The sequence below is a fragment of the Pipra filicauda genome, unplaced genomic scaffold (genome assembly GCF_003945595.2).
Source record: "Pipra filicauda isolate LSUMZ 115617 unplaced genomic scaffold, ASM394559v2 scaffold27_size4233163_pilon, whole genome shotgun sequence".
Classification (NCBI taxonomy): Eukaryota; Metazoa; Chordata; class Aves; order Passeriformes; family Pipridae; genus Pipra; species Pipra filicauda.
Genome location: NW_024104398.1, coordinates 1,931,924 through 1,951,275, shown reverse-complemented (window position 1 = coordinate 1,951,275; position 19,352 = coordinate 1,931,924). Strand labels below are relative to the sequence as shown.

The 19,352-nt window shown below is 34.5% G+C and overlaps 1 protein-coding gene across 4 annotated transcripts in view; it reads right to left on the bottom strand.

Moving 5' to 3' along the window:
- The window catches only part of PPP4R4 (protein phosphatase 4 regulatory subunit 4), a 68,663-nt gene that overhangs the window by 24,384 nt on the left and 24,927 nt on the right, over nucleotides 1–19,352 (bottom strand). For 2 of the 4 annotated variants that reach the window (XM_027729400.2, XM_039382674.1), the window contains exons 3-9: nucleotides 18,234–18,336; nucleotides 9,709–9,856; nucleotides 8,947–9,020; nucleotides 8,413–8,519; nucleotides 5,753–5,860; nucleotides 1,305–1,426; nucleotides 163–285 (exon numbers count right to left, since the gene is read on the bottom strand). In XM_027729400.2, coding sequence (XP_027585201.2) covers nucleotides 163–285; nucleotides 1,305–1,426; nucleotides 5,753–5,860; nucleotides 8,413–8,519; nucleotides 8,947–9,020; nucleotides 9,709–9,856; nucleotides 18,234–18,336 — 785 coding nt within the window. Of the gene's footprint in view, nucleotides 1–162; nucleotides 286–1,304; nucleotides 1,427–5,752; nucleotides 5,861–8,412; nucleotides 8,520–8,946; nucleotides 9,021–9,708; nucleotides 9,857–12,106; nucleotides 12,205–18,233; nucleotides 18,337–19,352 lie in introns of those variants that run through there. The other 2 variants (XM_039382675.1, XM_027729406.2) reach the window with 2 other exon arrangements.

Here is a 19,352-nt window from a genome sequence, read left to right as displayed (position 1 = left end):
TCCGGTATTTATGCAACATATGATGTCAAACTTTTACTTCCATATTTCCTTTACTAACTGCCATTTCACTGGATACACTCAAATCTGTATATTTTTGAAGGGGTTTAAATTCTCCAATATTCCCCCATTTTCAAGGTTTTTTAAAAAGAAATTAAATCATACCATATAATCCATTACACAGTTTCCCTAAATGGAAAGATAAAGAAACTAGGATAGATTCATCTGCTTTGAAGGATTTTTCACAGAATGATTTCACTAATGGGAGAACAGTTTGACTCCTGTCATCTGAAAAATAAAAGAAATTTTCAAAGTTATCCATTTTGTCAACATTTATAAAAGAGGACAGAGACTGAACTCATGTAATTAGTTAAGAAATTTATGCATTTTCACTTATTTAAATAAAATAATTGCATCAAAATGTTCAAGTTTTAAAGGGATTAGGATTTTCTAATGCTATATCAATAACAAAATTCATCAAATAATTATGGCTGAACAAAGTAGAAGAAATATTTTGATATTGTGGGAAAGAAACCCTTGGACATAATTTTGGGTCATCTACTTTCAAAAATGTTCATTTTCTAGTTCAGCCATAAAAACAAAAACCACACAACCCAAATTTCTAGAAACACATTCCTTAAAAACCTGTAAATAACCCCTGATTGCTTTCTCTAAGCTTTTTACAATAGCTTAGAGCAGTAGTTACAGCAATCAGGGGTGGGCGAGGAGGAGTGAAGACTGAGAAGTGTGAAGAGAAGCACAAACTTGACAGCATCAACCCAGAGGCTCAATTATTTGAAAATAAGCCTACTATTATACTTACTGATATAAACACTAACTGCAAAAAGTCCATTTATGGTATTCGCCCCAAAACTATCTTATTTTTTCTTTATCTACTACTTCATATGGCTTAAAATGCAACAATGTATTGTAGTAATTCATACCAACTTCCCACACAGTAAATATTTTTTGAGCTAACATTTTGTATTGTGTATTGATAGTATTAAATTAATTAAATTCATTAAATACAAGTAACCTAATATTCCTGTAATTTATGCAGTAGTTTTACTCATTCCATTTAGCCACATTACATTAGAAACTTGAAATACGATAACTGATTTTATTAACAACTAGTTAAAATTTTCTATGTATAAAGCACTGCAAGGCATGAAATATAAGGAAATATAAAGGATAAAACAATAAAAAAATCAAATTAGAAATGTCTGAAGAACACAGACAGAACAATAGAATTATAAGATGCACTAAACACTAAGAACTTGGCTAGTGAGCCTAAATTAAATTCTTACCTGCATCAAACATATCAAGCAGATTCACTAACGTCTCAAAAGCTGCGAGGCGCACACTGCTGCCCTCATCTCTTGCCAGTTCTACTAATTCAGGAAGCACCACAGTTTTTGTTAGTTCTGTCCTGCAACGTGAGGCAAGCAGTCAAAAGAAAACTTACAGTAAAATAATATTCCACAGCAAAACAGAATTCTTTCTTGAAATACTAATTTAGCTATTTTTTGGAGAGTCAAGAAGAAAAAATTGACAAAGCTCTAAGGAAAAGAAAATTATATAAAAACCTCCAGTCAATCTCAGCACTTTTTTCTTTGCCAGCCAAAGAAACCTGCAAATTTAACATGCAAAACTTTATCACTAAAAAAGCATTCAAATTAGCTCAAAATAAATGAGAGAAAATGTAGTCTGAAAAAAAAATCAAAGGAGCACGGGTACTTCACTAAGAAAACTCTCCTGATCAAATATGCTCAATAGACCATCAATATGATGGTCTAAAGCCAAAAATTACTAAGTATGAGCCATGTTGGACTGAAGTGTCTGGAAATCTTATACTTCAAAGATGAGAAAGGGTTCTGCTTGCCTTTTTTTACCTTGGTAATTACTGGTATTGCCTCTGTGTGTGATAGTCCTGTGAACTGGAATCAGTGAAGTGGCAGCAGATTGTTGTACTAGGGACTGTCTTAGAAATCAAAATTTAATCAGAGAGGTCAGGGAGGAGAAGTGAAATACTCTTGACACAGAAAAATTTGTTCCTGGCATTAAGAAGATGAAAAGAGATTTGCTTCTTGGAGCAAAAGTATAGCTTCTGTAAAAGCTACTAAGCAGCATAATTTTCCATGTCCCAGTGTATAACTGATTCTTGGCTGCTCTAAGAGACTAGAAAAATTTTTTCTAGTATAGCCCTACTATCAAGAACTAGGAAGACATATCCACTGTTTTCACTGGGTTTTTTTCTTTCATGCTCATTTTTTTATTTATGGTAGTCAAGTTCCAGTGTTTGACTTTGTCTGCATTTGAGTTAAGAAGGCCACCTTGTCCTGCTCTCACAGACGAGCTCTTGGTCTGCTTGTCAATTAGTGAAAGGACTTGAAGCACCACACCTCAAGAATGGGACCTCAGCAACTTCTAATAGCAAGAGATCTGGCTCTCAACATTTGTACTGCCCAAGACATAAAACTACAGGGAAACACTCTGATAAAGTTACGCTGCACGAGCATTAACCAAGATGACAAAAACGAAACTACATACGACACTTTGAGCAACTGAGTACGTAGAGTTTAGACCGTCATTTCGATCTTTCAACCACAGTTTTTAATACTGAACTGATTACAACTTCCGGGATGCTGAAATAAAAATGCCCAAAACATCCCTTCCAATCCGACTAAAGAAGTAACAGCTGTCCCTTTTGTAAATCAATAGGAACAATAACACTTTCAAATGTTTATAATCGTCACCAAAGTGATTTGCACCTTACAGAGTTTATTACTATTACAAGCAAATCAAGCAGTAGCTTAACAGTATTCTTCGAAACAAATGATTAAACGTTCAAACAAAATTACAATAAAATGATGTATCATTTAGTGGTAATATCACTAACTAGTAAAAATAATTGGGACTGTTGTCACATTATACCTTCAACATTTACCTAAACAATACTAATTTCTGTTTAGTTAATTGTCTTTATTTACCTACTACTTATTCAGCCTCCACATGAAACACTGAAATAGCTTTCATACTGAAAATACTGAATGTTCACAATTTCTTCTGAGACTAAAGTATCTAAAGCACTGGGACGGGATCAGACAAAAACCTCAGAGAGAGAACAGTCTATACATCCATGGTAAAAATAAAAACTGGTGAAGAAAGAATCAAATTAAAATACACAGGACCGACCACTAATTGATAACAAAGTATTTGCCCCTATCAAACCACCAGTTTAAGATGAGGTAAATTAGCAGTAATACTGTCCTTTGCCACTGCTTAACACCTATCTTGTTTTAAAACTTTCATCTCTCACATAAAATAAATGAAATTTAGTTGACTGTAAAGACACTAAACAAATTTAAGAAAATTTTGGTTCCAATATGGCCACTTATTAGTATAAGATATAGCCACCTTGTTACAAATGAAAACAACTTTTTTGCTTCTTCTTTAATATGGCTTAGTATTTGTTAAACTGCATTTGGAGAAGGACTGAGGAAAATAACACAAATTTAGTTATTATTAATATTATTAATAATAACATTTAGTCATTATTTTAACACCTGACTGTACACAAACCTATCCTAAATGTAAAATAAAACTGCTGAAAGCAAAGTCACACAGATGAGTACAAACTGTTAGTGCTTCTTAAAGGCTACCACCAAAATAATTTTCTTAGCTGTCAAGAATATTCTCTAACTATATGCATATAGTGGATAAGAGGTACTTTACTGAGAATAACATACTCCTACTGTTTCAAAAAAATAAACTGCCATATTATGCATCGCAAATAATTTTCAAAGCCAAATTCATATGCTTACTTCTCAGGTCTTGGCTAAAGCAGAGGTTAACTGAGAAAGTTAGAGGAACCTGTGGAAACGGAGACAGCATCTCAAAAAAGACACCAAAAAAATCTCATGGGATTGAGGAAGAACAAATGAGAAAAGAGGAACAAAGGTGACTGACAGAGACAAAAATATACAGCCTAAGAATGGTCATGGCAGAAAAGGGTATGACAACATCCTAAATCAAAAACCAGAAACAGGGGGGAGAAGAGGAAGAAATTTTTTAAAAATTGCAAACATGTTTCTATGGATTTCCATTTTGGTGGTATCAAAAATCCTCAAATTAATATGACAGGTAGAACCATCTTGCCCTTCGAAACTCAGTAGTTATGGAATAAAAACACCAGGTTACTCCCAGAAAATAAACAGAACCCTCTCTTTCTCTCATCTTTAATCTCTCATTAAACAGAATTTTGTGATACATAAAGATACGTGAGACCCATGAATACAGTAAAAAGAAATGCAAGTTCAAATTTTTCAGTAATTCAGTTTAGTAAAATGCATGTTAAATTCCTTGTTTTACAAATATCAACAATATTGACAAATATTATCTTTCTTTTCTGTAATCACAAGTTCTTTTATATTCAAAGCCATTCAACATGGCAAATGTTAGAATTATTTAACATGCTAACCTACATTTTGATACAAAAGAGAATACATACAAAAACAAATGAGCAGCTTTACTGAGATGAGTCATAACATCCTCTGAACTTCTGCAGGACAAGGACCTTGCAGAAGAGGTGCCTAATGCATGTATATAAGATTATTTTGTATACAATAAAACCAAGTTTTTCTAGGAATCTAGAAATTACTAACCTGCATGACCTTACTAAAACAAAGTCAAATTAAGCACATGACAGCAAAGCTTAGTTCTTGCCGTGAATTCCCTATAACTGAGTAAGCTAAAACAGTCCGAATATACACTTTTCCAGTAGTCCATGGTTGAGAAGTAAATCACATTGCTTCAGGGATTTTTGGTGTTTTGTTTTGGGGGTTTTTTTTGGTGGGTTTTTTTCAATAACTCAGAATCTAAGTCACGATGTAGTTCTCCATCAAAAAAAAATCATTCCACAGCTACAGAAAGACAACCTTTTCGCAAACACCTGTACTAACAGACTGAAGTACATACTTGCCATATCTTTCAAACTACATTTCAGTTTCATCCTCATCCTTGAACTTTCTCATGCATTTACAATTTTAATAAACAGAGGGACACTAAAGGTCTAATCTAGGCCTGCTGTCTAACACAGGGTAGGGAACCTTCTTGATAACTTCTTCAAGTCTGTGCAAGAAGTTACTGCTTTTTTTACTCCCTGACACAGTATCAGGTGTACAGACCTCTAATTTTTAAATATTTTTTCACTCAGAGACCAATTCCGTGTGGGTAGTTAACATGTTCATTATTACCATAACATGTTCTTTATTAAAATAAAAGTTCCAGACTTTTTCCATTCCTATATGTGAATATTGAAGGTCTTTAAGCTTAGAGTAAAAGCTGATACTGAATTGAAATTTGCTTACGAAACCAATTTAGCATCTTTTCTCAAAAAACTGCACAGTAATTATTAGAAACTGCTAATACTTGCCATAATCCTCTTCCATTTTTAAATAAGCCCAATACCATCAATGGATAACTGAGATGATTTCAAGAAGCTATAGATGAAGTCATTATTTACAAAAAACTGTCAGTTTTATGGTTCAGCAATTTTACTATAAAAGAGGAAGCAAAATCTAAAAGTGGAAAACAGCCAACTGCCAACAGCCAATTCCTAAGAACACATCTGTACACTCCAAATTCATTACTGAGTATGCTTGAATTCAGCAATTTTAAAAGGAGATTTAGGTTACCATTAAATATTTTAGAGAAAGATTTTGCATTTAGACTCAGTTTGGCAAATTGTACTCACCCTATTCCTCGAGCTATATGTTCCAGTTGCCGACACATGCAAGTTCTAACTTCATATTCCACATCCTGGCACAGTGATTTCACCAATGGAAGAACCTCTCTTTTAATACTAAAAATGTGAACATCTTTTATTAATATACAGAACAAGAATGGGTAAAATCCACTCAGCAGTACTCAAATTTTACTCATACATTACTTGTAATGGTAATTTTTAAAAAACTAATTTATCACACATGGTAAATTGTTTTTCTGAGAATTTGCAATTATAAAAGAATACTGTACATTGGACACTAATATATGCTATAAAGAAACAGGAAAAGGACTATTTACTGCCATTATCATTTTCTCATATTTCATCTACTACTTTTTTCTAAACTACAAAAATAGTCGATAGGCTTAGAGATGCCGTCCTCATTTAATAACCATCTTCAGTATAATTTTGAACAGTCACTGAAAGAATATAATGAATTACATAAACGGAAGTGCAAATCCCAATTAAATGCCTGTAATACCTCATCTTTGGTATGCAGGTATCACCAAAGAGGTAATTGAGAAGACAGGAGAAAAAGAATTTAAGATTAAAAGCTCGAGTACTGCAATACCTTCGTGCAAGTAGATCAAGTATTCATGTTAAATCAATGGTAGATATAAAATAACAATTTTGATTTCTATTTAAGTAAAAACACATACTACAACTTGGCAGTATCAGCCATTGTGTTTCCTCTCATTGCCCAAGATGCTGTCATGAGTATTCTTAAAATATCTCTGTATAAATTTTTATGTTGTTGCGAAACTCAAGAGAAATAACAGTCACAGACAAGCAAATTTTCAAGCCAGCCTGCACATCCTCCACTCATTCCAGTGAAAATTAATTTACTTCTTACAAAAAAATTTGGCCTCAAGTTTCAAAAACTGTACAAATTCTTGAAAGTTTGGCATTTTAGAATACTCTGAAGTAAGGGCTACTTAAAAAAAAACCAAAAACATTTGTAATTAGCTGTTGGAACTCTGGAACAGAGGGTAGAAAAACTAATGTTATATGATAAGGACAGGACTTTCTCAATACTCTATAAAATAACCTGGGATTAACATGAAATACAAATAAAAAGTTTTTAATTACAGTATAAATTTTACAAGGAAAAATTGTGCTATTCTGAAGAAGAATGTGAAGATATGCTTATATATTGTCTACTCCTGAGGACAGGTATGTCTCCTGGGCCTGTACCAAGAGCCCTCCTGCAAGGGGAACAAGAGTGTGTCATGAATCTTAGTCTGCCACACTGTAAACCTGGGGACTGACGTCTCTTTTCACCCCTCTGAACTGCACTCAGAGCTCTCTACCAGATGAACAATATGTCCCAGAAAATTTTCAGCCATCTTCTTAACATGTAGCTGCAGTGCAGAAAAGGAGCTATTATCTGTTCACTGAAATGAGGGGTTTCTTACTTCTGAATAGCAAGGAATCATATTAAAGAAACACAACAAAAGAAAGTATGACTATTACAGCTACTACTTAATACTCCTATATTCTCACATAAGATTCCAAGCTATCTGCAAAGTTACTTATTTTCATGAGAATGTAACTTCAAATAAATAAATGTGACTGCTATTCTGACAGAATTCTATAAATTTGGAATAAAAAGATTTTGAAGACTTTGGTAACATTGTCAAAAACCGCTACTCTAGCATGCTCATTAACATTTGCATGTCCAACAAGTGTAGTGTAAATAGCAAATGAAAATGTAGATAGCTTCCTTTTGGCTGCTTCTAGTTCTTTTTTATTGAACAAAAAAAACCATAATCTAAAGAAATTTAGTCCTAAATGCCTTATCATCCTGCTGTTCTTCTTTTCTGCTATGCTGAATTCTTACATTTTGGGGCAGATCACAATCATTATTAGAGTGGACTTCCTCAGCTAGACACGGTTTCTGTGCATTTAGTAGCCCTCAGTGGATTTATTCTGTAATTCAAAATCACATGTGGCCAACTGCCTGGATGGGAAACACATTTGGTGAAATGGCCCTACTACCATCAGCCTGGATAAACTGTCCAAGGAATGTACCATATCAACTACCATACCATACCAACTGCTTTGGGCAGGTAAGTCATTCAGATTTACTTTCATCATTACTTCCCTCTTCACCACCACAGACACTGAATCTGAGGGCTGGACAATAGCCGGGAACAACAGCGGTTCCTGAATATATCTCCATATAAGTGGGATAAGAAAAAAAAAAAACCTACATGTTAAATTTGGTTAGTTAATAAAAAAAGTGAGGAATGGAATTCTTTTGTTTATGACAAGAAACTCTAAGGTAAGGAAGTTGTGTTTTGTCCCTGTAAATTGCAGAGAAATCCACTCTTAGGCTTATTTTTAGCAAGAAAAATTATATGAAAAAATGGCATGAAAAGCATATCCATTCAAACCTGTGGGAGAACATACAAACTGAAGTTATGAACTGATGAACATAAGCATAGTTGAATATGCTAGTTACATAATGAACATTTTTTATCAATAATTAATATCCAGATAAAGGGATCTATAAAAAGAAAGCATTTAATTTTTGCAACAAGTCTACTTTTCTTGTAGTAATTTTTGTCCATTAACAAAGAAATACTGGTTTATACTATGGAATGAAAATATATTTTCAGTTTACTTACATATGGGCTTCAAATTTGTTAGCTACTTTTCCCATGATTTTACAACTAACTAAACGGGACTGAAGTGTTTGAGCAAGCTGTGCTTTGGAAACAAGTGGATTCAGGATCTATATGAAAAAAAAGAGAAACATGAACAGAAGAACTGTGAGCATTAAATAAAGTATTCCTCTTCTTAAAAAAAACCCAGGAAAACATATCCCAGATGTCATTAACCTTTTAACGGAATTAATCAATACTAACAGCAATGATGCCCATGTACGTTAATAGTCTATTGGAAACCTGTATTCAATATTCAGTGCTACTATAGAATATTAAACTCCTGTACTGGCACAAATAGCATTTTATGGTTCAAATCACAGCCACAGATCCTCTATAACAGCACATTCCTCTCTTACAGTATGTTCCACAACCATTACCATTTTGCCAGGTATAGAACTGCCACAAATCTTACAGAAGTGAATAAAACTTGTAGGGAAATACAATCTTGCAGTCTTAATCTTATTTTTGTTAGCATAAGTGAGAGATTATTATTACCTCATGTCTGACAGTTTCTTTTGGTAAAGCTTCTATTACAGCAAGAAGAGTTTCTAACCATGCATTGCTGACACCTGTTCCAAAGAAATGGTTATACGTTATATAATCCATGTTATATTGTACATACAACAAAACAGACATCAGTTTTACAAAATTTGTTCTAACTTCTCACACACATCTCTTCAAGGAGTTATGTGTCTAAGAGCCACTAAATTAACACCCAAGACTTCAAACTAAGAAGTAGGATAGGTGAGAAGCAAATTCGGTCCCCATTTCTTGTACCTTTTCAATTCCTGTATAAAATTAATAATGCTTCTGTTTGTTTTGTAAAGTTAATTCCCCTCATTTAGAAGCATATTCTTTCCTTACGCCCACTAAAACTTTCTGGTTTTACAAAAGGTCTTTTTTTTCTTTGTATTCTAAAAATAGTGTCAAAGAAATTAAGAAAAACGGATCAACACAGAAGAAATGTCAAGCATCCTCCCTCCAATTTTTTAAGCCACAAAATTTTGGTACTTCAAGAGAAGCTCCAACCCAGTAATAACTTCTGGATTTAGTCCTTCAGTCAAAGTGGGGTTTTTTTTTGCTTCAATCAGAATTACATTTAAATATTATTATGTAAGTGGTCATCTTTTCATTCATGCAAGTCTAGATACAAAGTCACAGTTATTGCACTCCCTGCTTTACCCAGTATTGTATGGTCACTAAGGAAACAAAACATATAGAAGTCATCGGTCATCAGAGTAGCTGTACAGCTCTGACCTGCATCTCTGTGTTCCAGGTTCTGGAGAATGATGTGTAGGAAGGAGTGGGAGTATGTATGAATGGACACCGACTCCTCTTGCAGAACAGTCAAAAATGAAACAGCAGCTGTTAACTGCATTTCCACTCCTGCAACATGCAGAACCTCCTGTATAATTACAAATTATATCAATATAAAGCGTGAGGCAGAAATGTACTGAAAGAACACCCAAATTCTTGCATTTACTTTTAGAATTAAAATGCAACAAGTTGGGTAAACTACAAAATTCTCTGTAAAATTATTTTTTCTGTTAACAGCAATTTCTTGCAGATATTAGATTTTCTTATATTATAGTATGGATATTTTATGGAAAAAAGTTAATTATAATATTTTTTGTGACTTCCAGTTTCATCAATGTGTATGTGTGGATTTTTCTGCTTTACAGAATGAGGGGTGAATACAGATCAACCAACAATTGCACTTCTGTTGTTTATGCACATGAATTAAAAAGAAGTAATTCATTCATTCAGTGAGAGATACTAAAATAGCAGGAGGCAACCTAAATTTCATCCCTTGACAACTAACATGGAATGTAAATTAAAAAGTACATATATATAGTCCTAAGAATAAGGCAAAATGGACTAGAATATTTATCTAGCTAACTCAGTATTTAGTACTTATGAGCTTTAACATACAAGAATATAATTAATTAGGTTGTCTTTAAAACCATCAATTCAAAAGCTAAACAAAGATAATAAGGGGATGAAATATTACTAATTTTTTGAATTCAACAAAAAGACAATTTGTATTTTAAATTTCAGATTTATGCACAGAACTTCCATGATGCACTCTATGACACAACATTCATTTTTAGTAGTAATTGTAAATATCTATAAACTACATGAACATTCTACTACATTTGTTTACTTCTCTAAATGTATCTATTTCATGAGAAAATAAAAAGTTCATTATTCTACCACTAAAGTATTACACTCATTTTACAAGTCACTCCAAACTCTGTAAGAGTTTAAAACACATACTTCTTACATAACATATTATATATGTGGTTTTGTTTCTTTTTTAAAGTGCTTGAGATGAACAGTGCTTTCTCAGATCACTTGCCAAAAATCAAAAATAATCTGGTCTTTTAATTTAAAATAAAAATAAGCCTAGATCAGATTAAGAAAATATTCATTATGCACCTAAGTGTATGGCTGCTTATGGATTGGAGAGGTACATTGTTTGCTGGGTTAAAAACTGGCTGGATGGCTGGGTCCCAAGAGTGGTGGTGAATGGAGTTAGATCCAGCTTGCAGAAAGTCACAAGTGGTGTTCCTCAGTCAGTTTGCAGATGACACCGAGTTGGGTGGGAGTGTTGATCTGCTGGAGGGTAGGAAGGCTCTGCAGAGGGATCTGGACAGGACGGACTGATGGGCCAAGGCCAATTGTATGAGTTTCAACAAGGTAGTGCTGGGCCCTGCACTTGGGTCACAACGACCCCACACAGCAGTAAAGGTTGGGGCAGAGTGGCTGGGAAGTGGCTTCCTTCACTGAAAGGGTGGTCAGACATTGGAACAGGCTGCCAGGGAAGTGGTGGAGTCACCATTCCTGGAAGTATTCAGAAGGCATGTGGATATGGAACTTGGGGACATGGTTCAACGGTGAACATGGTGGTACTGGGCAAACAGTTGGACTCGATGATCTTAGGACTTTTCCAACTTTAATGATTCTATGATTCTAGGTATTACATAGCAGAGGAAATTTTCCGAGAAAAGGGTTTGTAAAGAATATCTGAGAAATTTTTAGTAGATTTGGTAAAAAAACAAGAAGTTTTCATTCCACAAGCATCAACCAGTTTGTATGTGCAAATGTGCAATTATTAGTCTATCTGATTTCAAGGAGAACCATTACTTATCTCTCAAGATCTGTCTCAGTTTACGGCCATGTTTATTTCTAAAAGGATTCCCTGTGTCCTTACTCCCCCAAATGAAAAAAAGAAACAGCACTGAGCTGCTTACCGAAGTGTGATAAAATATTTGCATTCAATAGCCATGGAGACTTATTTCCACAACCTATCTCTGTCCTTGTTCCTCCATTGGTATTACATCCACAGGCAAGAAAGAATAAGGACACCTACCAATTTTGTATTTTGAATATTTTTAGGATCAGAATATCTGTCCATACTGTTCTGGGATTCTGGCTTACATTTGTTCAAAAAAACATCCCCAAAATAATCAAAAGCACTGTCTACACACAGTAGATGCTAACAGAGATCAGAAAATATTGGAGCAGTGCCAGGTTGAGAGTCTTTAAGTTGATGAACTTAAAGGTTGTTTCCAACCTAAATGATTCTATGACTCTTTGAATTCAGTTTTACGTACGTATTTGCTTTGTACGCAACACAAACAGGGTTACTTACCAACAAACAAAGTTTCCAAATAGTCTCCTCCACAGATCCACACAACTCTGGATAGTCATGTGTGAGAACACATTCTCTGGATGTGCCTCCTCATGGACCTCGGGAGACATTGAAATGTAAATTTCTAGATTGCTTACATACCTGTCTGCATTGATGTTCGCACTCAGAACTGCATTTGAAAATGTATGGGTCTCCTCTTTCCATTTTCACTTAACTCAAGTTGGATAACTTAAATTTAATTAATATAAATGTATTTATTTAGAAGGTAATGTATTTTTCTACACAGGGATACTCCACAGATTTTCACTGCAGGAAAAAAGCTTTTCCTATCTTATTCATACAGTGTATTTAATGGAATTTAAGACTATTAGCATGTTCTTGACTATTCTAATGTCCACAAGTTAAACTCAGGCATCAAAACTTGCAAAACTTAGAAAGCCTGGTTTATTTCTTTAATTGTAAAAAAAGAAAATTCACCTCTAGTTTAAATGCACAGTTTGTCCTGTCCTGTCTCTTGAAAGAATGCTGCAAGCAGGAACATAGTCAAACCATTTTAGTTACTGTGTTGATATGACAGAAATTTTCCTTTAAGACTAAAAGACACAGAAATAATGGAAATTACAGAAACTCAAGGATACAATGATAATGGACCTTAAGACCAATGTTAGGTATAAAGAAGGATGAAAATCACCCCACCTCTTCCTAAACTATAAAATCTATTATGAAAAAAGAAAAGTTTTCAAGAGGAGACTGACAGATTAGGAAAATAAGTAACTGTGAAAATGAGTTTGAAATTAATCAGACAACACTAAATAAAGCTTGATGTATACACTACAACAAGAACAGCCATAGCTTGCCGCATTTGGAAAAATCTCTTTTAGTCAGATTAGTCAGATATACCTGCAATCTCCCTCCACCACTTTTGGTTGCAAGCCCAAGGATGGAAAACAGGGAAAATACTATTAACATCATTTGAAAAGAGCCATCCGGTATAGGAAGAGAAATGTTGATAAGAATGTCTAAGCTTTCCCTAAATCTGCATTTCAATGACTTCCAAAGTTCATGAGGAGGTGCATGCAGAAATCCAGAGTGGGGTCCTCTATACAAAAGAACCCATTTCATTTTAAGTGCAGAACTTAAGAAAAATATTTCATAATCTCATTCCTACATTAACATCTAAATTATATACAGCATATTTGTTTTATTAGCATACCCAAAATACTGACACCTAATTCAATCATCACTTATGTCATATTTATTGACATACTGATTTTGCTCATCTCAGATCTAAAACAATTATGTTAAATATATAAAGTGCCTTTGACATAAATAATTTTAATTAGATTTTACATATACACATTTCTATATTTATAGAAGTAACCATATTTATCAATTTCTCATGAATGAAATACAAATTTGTAATGTATCCAGCCGGAACATTCCTTGCATTTATTTCTTCCATTCTCTGCATTACGCATAGCTCTAATAAAAACAGTATTTATTTTTGCTTTGAGTTTCTGCAAGTATCCTGAATAAGTACATTGGTTTCCTTATGCAGTTATATGCTGACAATACTTTCAAATAAATAGCCCTCTGAAACTACTACACAACTCATTTTTCATGTGCCAATACGAATTCACAAATGATTTTTCCCTGTCTTAAGAAGTGGAACCAAGTGCAGTAATTTAAATCAGCTTATTTCCCTGCAATGCCAGATTACATTTGCAAGACTCTAATCGCAGTTGAGTTCAATTATGCCTTTACAGACTATTAAAGTTTCCATTTAATAGTCAGGAAAATTCCTCCAATAAAAATAAGGATAAGAAAAAAAAATACATCAAGTTAATGATGCCAAATACTGTTTTGCAGTTAAAAGTGCAATGCACATGGTTGCAGAACTGTACTTCTATAGCAGATTAAATAAATATTAGATAACAGAACACCATTGAAAAACTGGTTTTATAAAAGCCACAGAAAGAAACTTAACTCATATCAGAAAGTTTCAATTTATAAAGTTTAAACCTGAAAGGAGAGCTCAGATTTAGACTGACCTCATTACATTTTACTCTTTTACCCCTGCCTGGAGCCCATTAACTTAGGTTTCATTTAATTCATCATCTAGGAAGGCATCCAGTTTGGGTTTAAATGACACTGTAAGATGAAAACCACACTACTTTTCTCAGTAATTTGCTCAAAGATTGATTGCATTTATTATTAAAGTTGTCTGCTTCATTTCTAATATTCTTAATGCTTCTTTCTTCACGCACTATTTTCAGTTGAATGTTCTTTAATGTTATACAGAAAGATACTTTACAAAGTCATTAAGTACTACCTGATCTAAGATCACACTGAGATCCAACTCCCACTATACAAATATTTTCCAGGCCCTAGGCCCTGTTCATGCTAATGATCACACTTTTAAATTTTTCCTCCATCCCTATTTAAAAAAAAAATAAGACTAGAATCAAAAAACGTATTCCCATATTAGACTTTTTATTGAAGACCGGCCAAAACCAGCACTTCTCTACGCCCTGAAAAATAAGGGTAAAAATCCCTAGTGTTTCTTAATTCTCCTTCATTTCAAGATGAATTCTGCTCTCAAAGTAGAAACACTGGAGGCAAAAAATGGATTCAATATGTTAAACATAAAAAAACCAAATCAACTCTTCTTGAAGCCAGTTAGGTTGCTTTAGGAAAGATTGAGTTACCTATGTCAGAATAACATGGCAGTAACTGCACACACTTCATGTAAGTTGAAGGGTTTCCAATTACTTTGCAACTTCAAGTCATTCTTCTTAAAGCATTTTTAAACACATATATATTTAAACAAAATGCATATTAATCTGCCTCTTATAGCACAGAACATAACTAGAAAGCACTTCAATGTTTTCTAAACAATCTGTTAGTCTATACGAATCCCTGGTTCTGAGGAGAGCTATTTCTTGACCATTTACTGAATTTAAATAATCAGACAAAAAATGGACTAGTTCCCCTTAAGAAATAAGAGTCTCCCTGGGATCACAGAAGTTTCAGGAGATAATATGAAGTTTAGAGATGATGTCTGGTATTCACAGAATGGCTGAGGCTGGGAGGGCTCTCTGTAGGTCATTTTGTCTGATCCCCCTGCTTGAGGAGGGCCACCTAGAGCTAGGACATGCCCAGACTGCTTTTGAATACCTCCAAGGAGGGAGACAGTAACATCTCTGGGCAACTTGTGCCAGTGCTCGGTCACCCTCACAGTGAAAGAGTGTTTCCTGATGTTCAGAAGGAACCTCCTGTGTTTCTCTTTGTGCCCATTACCTCTGGTCCTGTCACTGGGTACCACTGCAAGGAATCTGGCTTTTTCATTTATTTGCATATGTTGATAAGATCCTCTTCAAGCCTTTCTTCTGCAGGGGTCTTCTGAACAGTCTGAGCCCTCTCTTGTTATGAGGAGCCCAGAACTGGATAAGTGCTATAGATGGAGTAGAGTAGGACGTGGAGTAGAGGGGAGGGATCACCTTTGAACTCTTCACAGTGTCCTGACTAACACAGCCCAGGATGCTCTGTGGGGAGCCCTGCTCTGCAGGGGAGCACTGTTGGCTCGTGTTCAACTTGGTGACCACCACGTGCTCTTCTGCAAAGCAGCCTTCCAGCTCGGTGATCCCCAGCACATAGTGGCGCACAGAACTTTATGGAGTACATCTACCACATAGAACCTACGTCCTCCCTGCATCGGGGCTTGCATTTAAATACCCTACAGAAAAATATTTGCTAAGTAATCATGGTAAGGACTACAAAAATATTTGTTCCTCATCTTTCAGTCTATCAATTCATAATAATGTGCAGGATATGACTCATTATATTAGTTCTTCACAAACACTGAATTGTCCCTGGAGCAGCCTCTTCCTTAACATTAGGAGACAGAGGGAGGATTCAGTTTAAGACGAATTCCACAGACAGTAAGAAATATACCAAGTAATTTTTCATAATATGACTCTTTTTAATTCTTTTATTAATATAATGTTATGATATCTGCCTTTAAAAAAAAAAAAAAAAAAAAGCTGAGAGATACACATCCACACAGGTTTTCAACAAAAGCAGTGATTTTTTGAAAACTTCAGCAAAGAAAACAACGAAACAAAATGACAATTTAGTGAAACAAACAAATATAATTTTTGCATGGGCCCACTCTGCTATTTAGTAAACATCTCCTCAGTATATAGAAAACTGTATAACATAAGCATGTGAGTCAGCCATCTCACTTTTCTTACTAATATATGCTTTCTTATACCTGGCAATGAGAATTTGATACAGATACAGCAAGAAAAGTCACGTCAGCTACTACAGTAAATTTCTTCTCAACTCTAATGTTCTTGAGATAGAAAGGACAACATAGCAAGGAGACTCTTAAAATAACTCTACATTTCATTTCAATGTATTTTAGATTATCAAACTATTATTTAGCTTCAGTCAGTAACTAGTTAAATTCTTCCCATCTCAAGTGATCTAAATATTCTTGTTAAGCATTAATTGCTTCCAAGAAGAAAATAACACTCCTATTGGCAAATTGTGTTAAAAAGGGAGAGATTTAAAATTATATGGGAAAAAAACCGACTGAATTCGAAAAGTGTCCTGGTAAAATCATGACTGAATCACCCTACTGAAAGTGTCAAATGTATCTCTGAAAATACACGGGGAACAAGGAAATTGAATCTGTCCATAAAATTACTAACATAACTCAATGCTTTGAAAATCTTGAAATAACTGCTAATAAACACAATGCTCCTTCAGCTGACAATTTGTATAAATTAGGACTGTGTTTATATCAAAGTGAGCAATTGCACGAGATCAGGTTAAGAGACTGTTCTAAATCAAAACTTTAATTTAATCACATAAAAACTGCCAATGGTACTGGTAGAAGACCAATCCGATAAAAAAAAAAAAAAAAACCAAAAAACAAAAAACACCTCAGATATTTGTTGTGTACCAAAATAAACTTTGAGATATTTTGACAGCCAAAACAAATGTATTTTTCCACCCAGCTGGTAGCCTTTAAAATCACCAAAAACCACTCTGACAGGCAGGCTAACATTATCAAAGTCATAATTCCTACTGCAGCCTCATATAGAGTTATTAAGCTTTGCATTTGTATTTGTGATGCAGTTTGTTCTTATTTGGCTGAAGCTGCTCCTTAAACCACACCTTAAATGAACTTCTATATTTCTTCTAGCCAAGGGTTCATATCTGAGGCAGAGCAGAAATACATGAGAGATATGCATGTTCCTTAAAATCACAGAATCATAGAATGGTTTGGTTGGAAGGGTCATCTAGTCCACCCCCGCAGCAACGACCAGGGACACCTTCCACCAGACCGGGTTGCTCAGAGTCCCATCCAGTCTGACCTTGAACACTTCCAGGGATGGGGCATCCACAACTTCTCTGGGCAACCTGTTCCAGCGTTTCACCATTCTCATGGCAAAAAATTTTGTCCTTATATCCAGTCTGAATCTACCCTTTACTTATACCCATTACCCTCAACAGGCTAAACAGTTTGTTCTCATCTTTCCTATAAGCCTATTTTAAGTATTGAAAGATCACAATAAGGTCTATCCAGAGCCTTCTCTTCTCCAGACTGAACAACCCAAGTATCCTTTATACAAACATATCTGTATATAAAATTACTGTACAACATTACATGGTCAGCATGCTTCTACCACAACTAACTAAAAATGTGGGGAGGGCAGCATGTGACATTTCACAGACAGTTAAAAGCAAACTATACTCTTCTGGACAGCAGCATGAAAATCTTAATGTTTGGATGGAAGGAGATAGAGAAGGTCAAAATGAACCATTATGACCAGATGGTCCTCAAAAAGAATTCTCAAAAAGCTGTCAAAATATTGTTAAACCTTTAGAACACATAAATAGTATTAATTCTGGGTTTTTTCCCAATTGTAACACTTTTTTTAAAAATATAATACCTGTTAATACTTCATAAATTCAGTGAATTAATGTGGAAGACCTACTGGACATACCACTCCTGAAGAGTGAGTTGCAATAAAAGTGGGATTTTTTTTTTTGGCTTTGTTAAAATACTTATACTTGCAGAAAAAGACACATTCAAACCTCATTTCACAAAACTTACTCTGATTTTTGGTAAAACCCGACGAAGTGTTTCAGCAGGATTCTGTCGCATCAGGACTGGAAGATTTGCCACCACACTTGTTCCTTGGATATCCTGACCAGAACTTACAAAAACAAACACACACAATATATTACTCTGTATCATGATTACAAACTCACAGCTTTCATTTAAAAAAAAACAACCCAAAACCAAAAAAAACAACAAGAACAAACCTACCCTACCCTGGTTTTTCATGTAAGTAGAGGAATTTTTTTTTACAAAATACATTGCAGAAGACAGCATTAAAAAATAGCAACCATAAAAGCTGTTATATATAGTTCCTTACATGGAATGTTTTAATTTTAGTATAGCTTTGAAGAAAAACATAAAACTTTCAAAAGATCTTTTCAAACTGGATGATCAAGGCAGTGGTTTCGTGGAAGTTTTTGTATTATAACAATAAAAGGGATAAACCATAGGTAGGGGACAAATAGAAGATATACATGAAAGCTACACATGGTGTACAACATTTTAACAGAAATCTATCATTTTTTTTCCTTTTTGTAGGGAAAACAGTCAGAGATATAATCAGATGCATACTGACAATTGTGATTAAAGGATGTAAAAACTTGGTTACAGATCTTCCACCTTTCTCCCCATCCTGTCTCTCTCAACGGTATCCCACAATTGAAAAAGGAAAAGAAAAAAAAGTAGGATAGGAAGGAAATGGTAGGCAACAATGGAGAAAAAGCATGAGATGAAAATAAAGATCACTCAAGTGGATAAACTTCTAGAATAGAATCAGAAACAGAAAGGGTCTGGACACCAAAATTAAAAATAAAACTAAACATCAACACATCCGTTTCCTTTTTTTTTCCCTTAGCGAAACATATGACCTCTGGAAGGGACTAGATACATAAATAGTCACAGGATAGGAGATTTGCACAATCATCTTCCAGTTTTGTTCTGTCTCTGAAGTATATTAGAGAATTCACAGTTAAGGTGTAAAGTCTTTCTGAAGCATTTAGAGCTGAAAAGACCTTTACACATTCCATTAATGCTCTACAGCATCCTCAACATTCATGTCTTTCAGAAGCTCAAATGAAATTACAGGTACAGTCAAGCAGGCCAATTTAGACC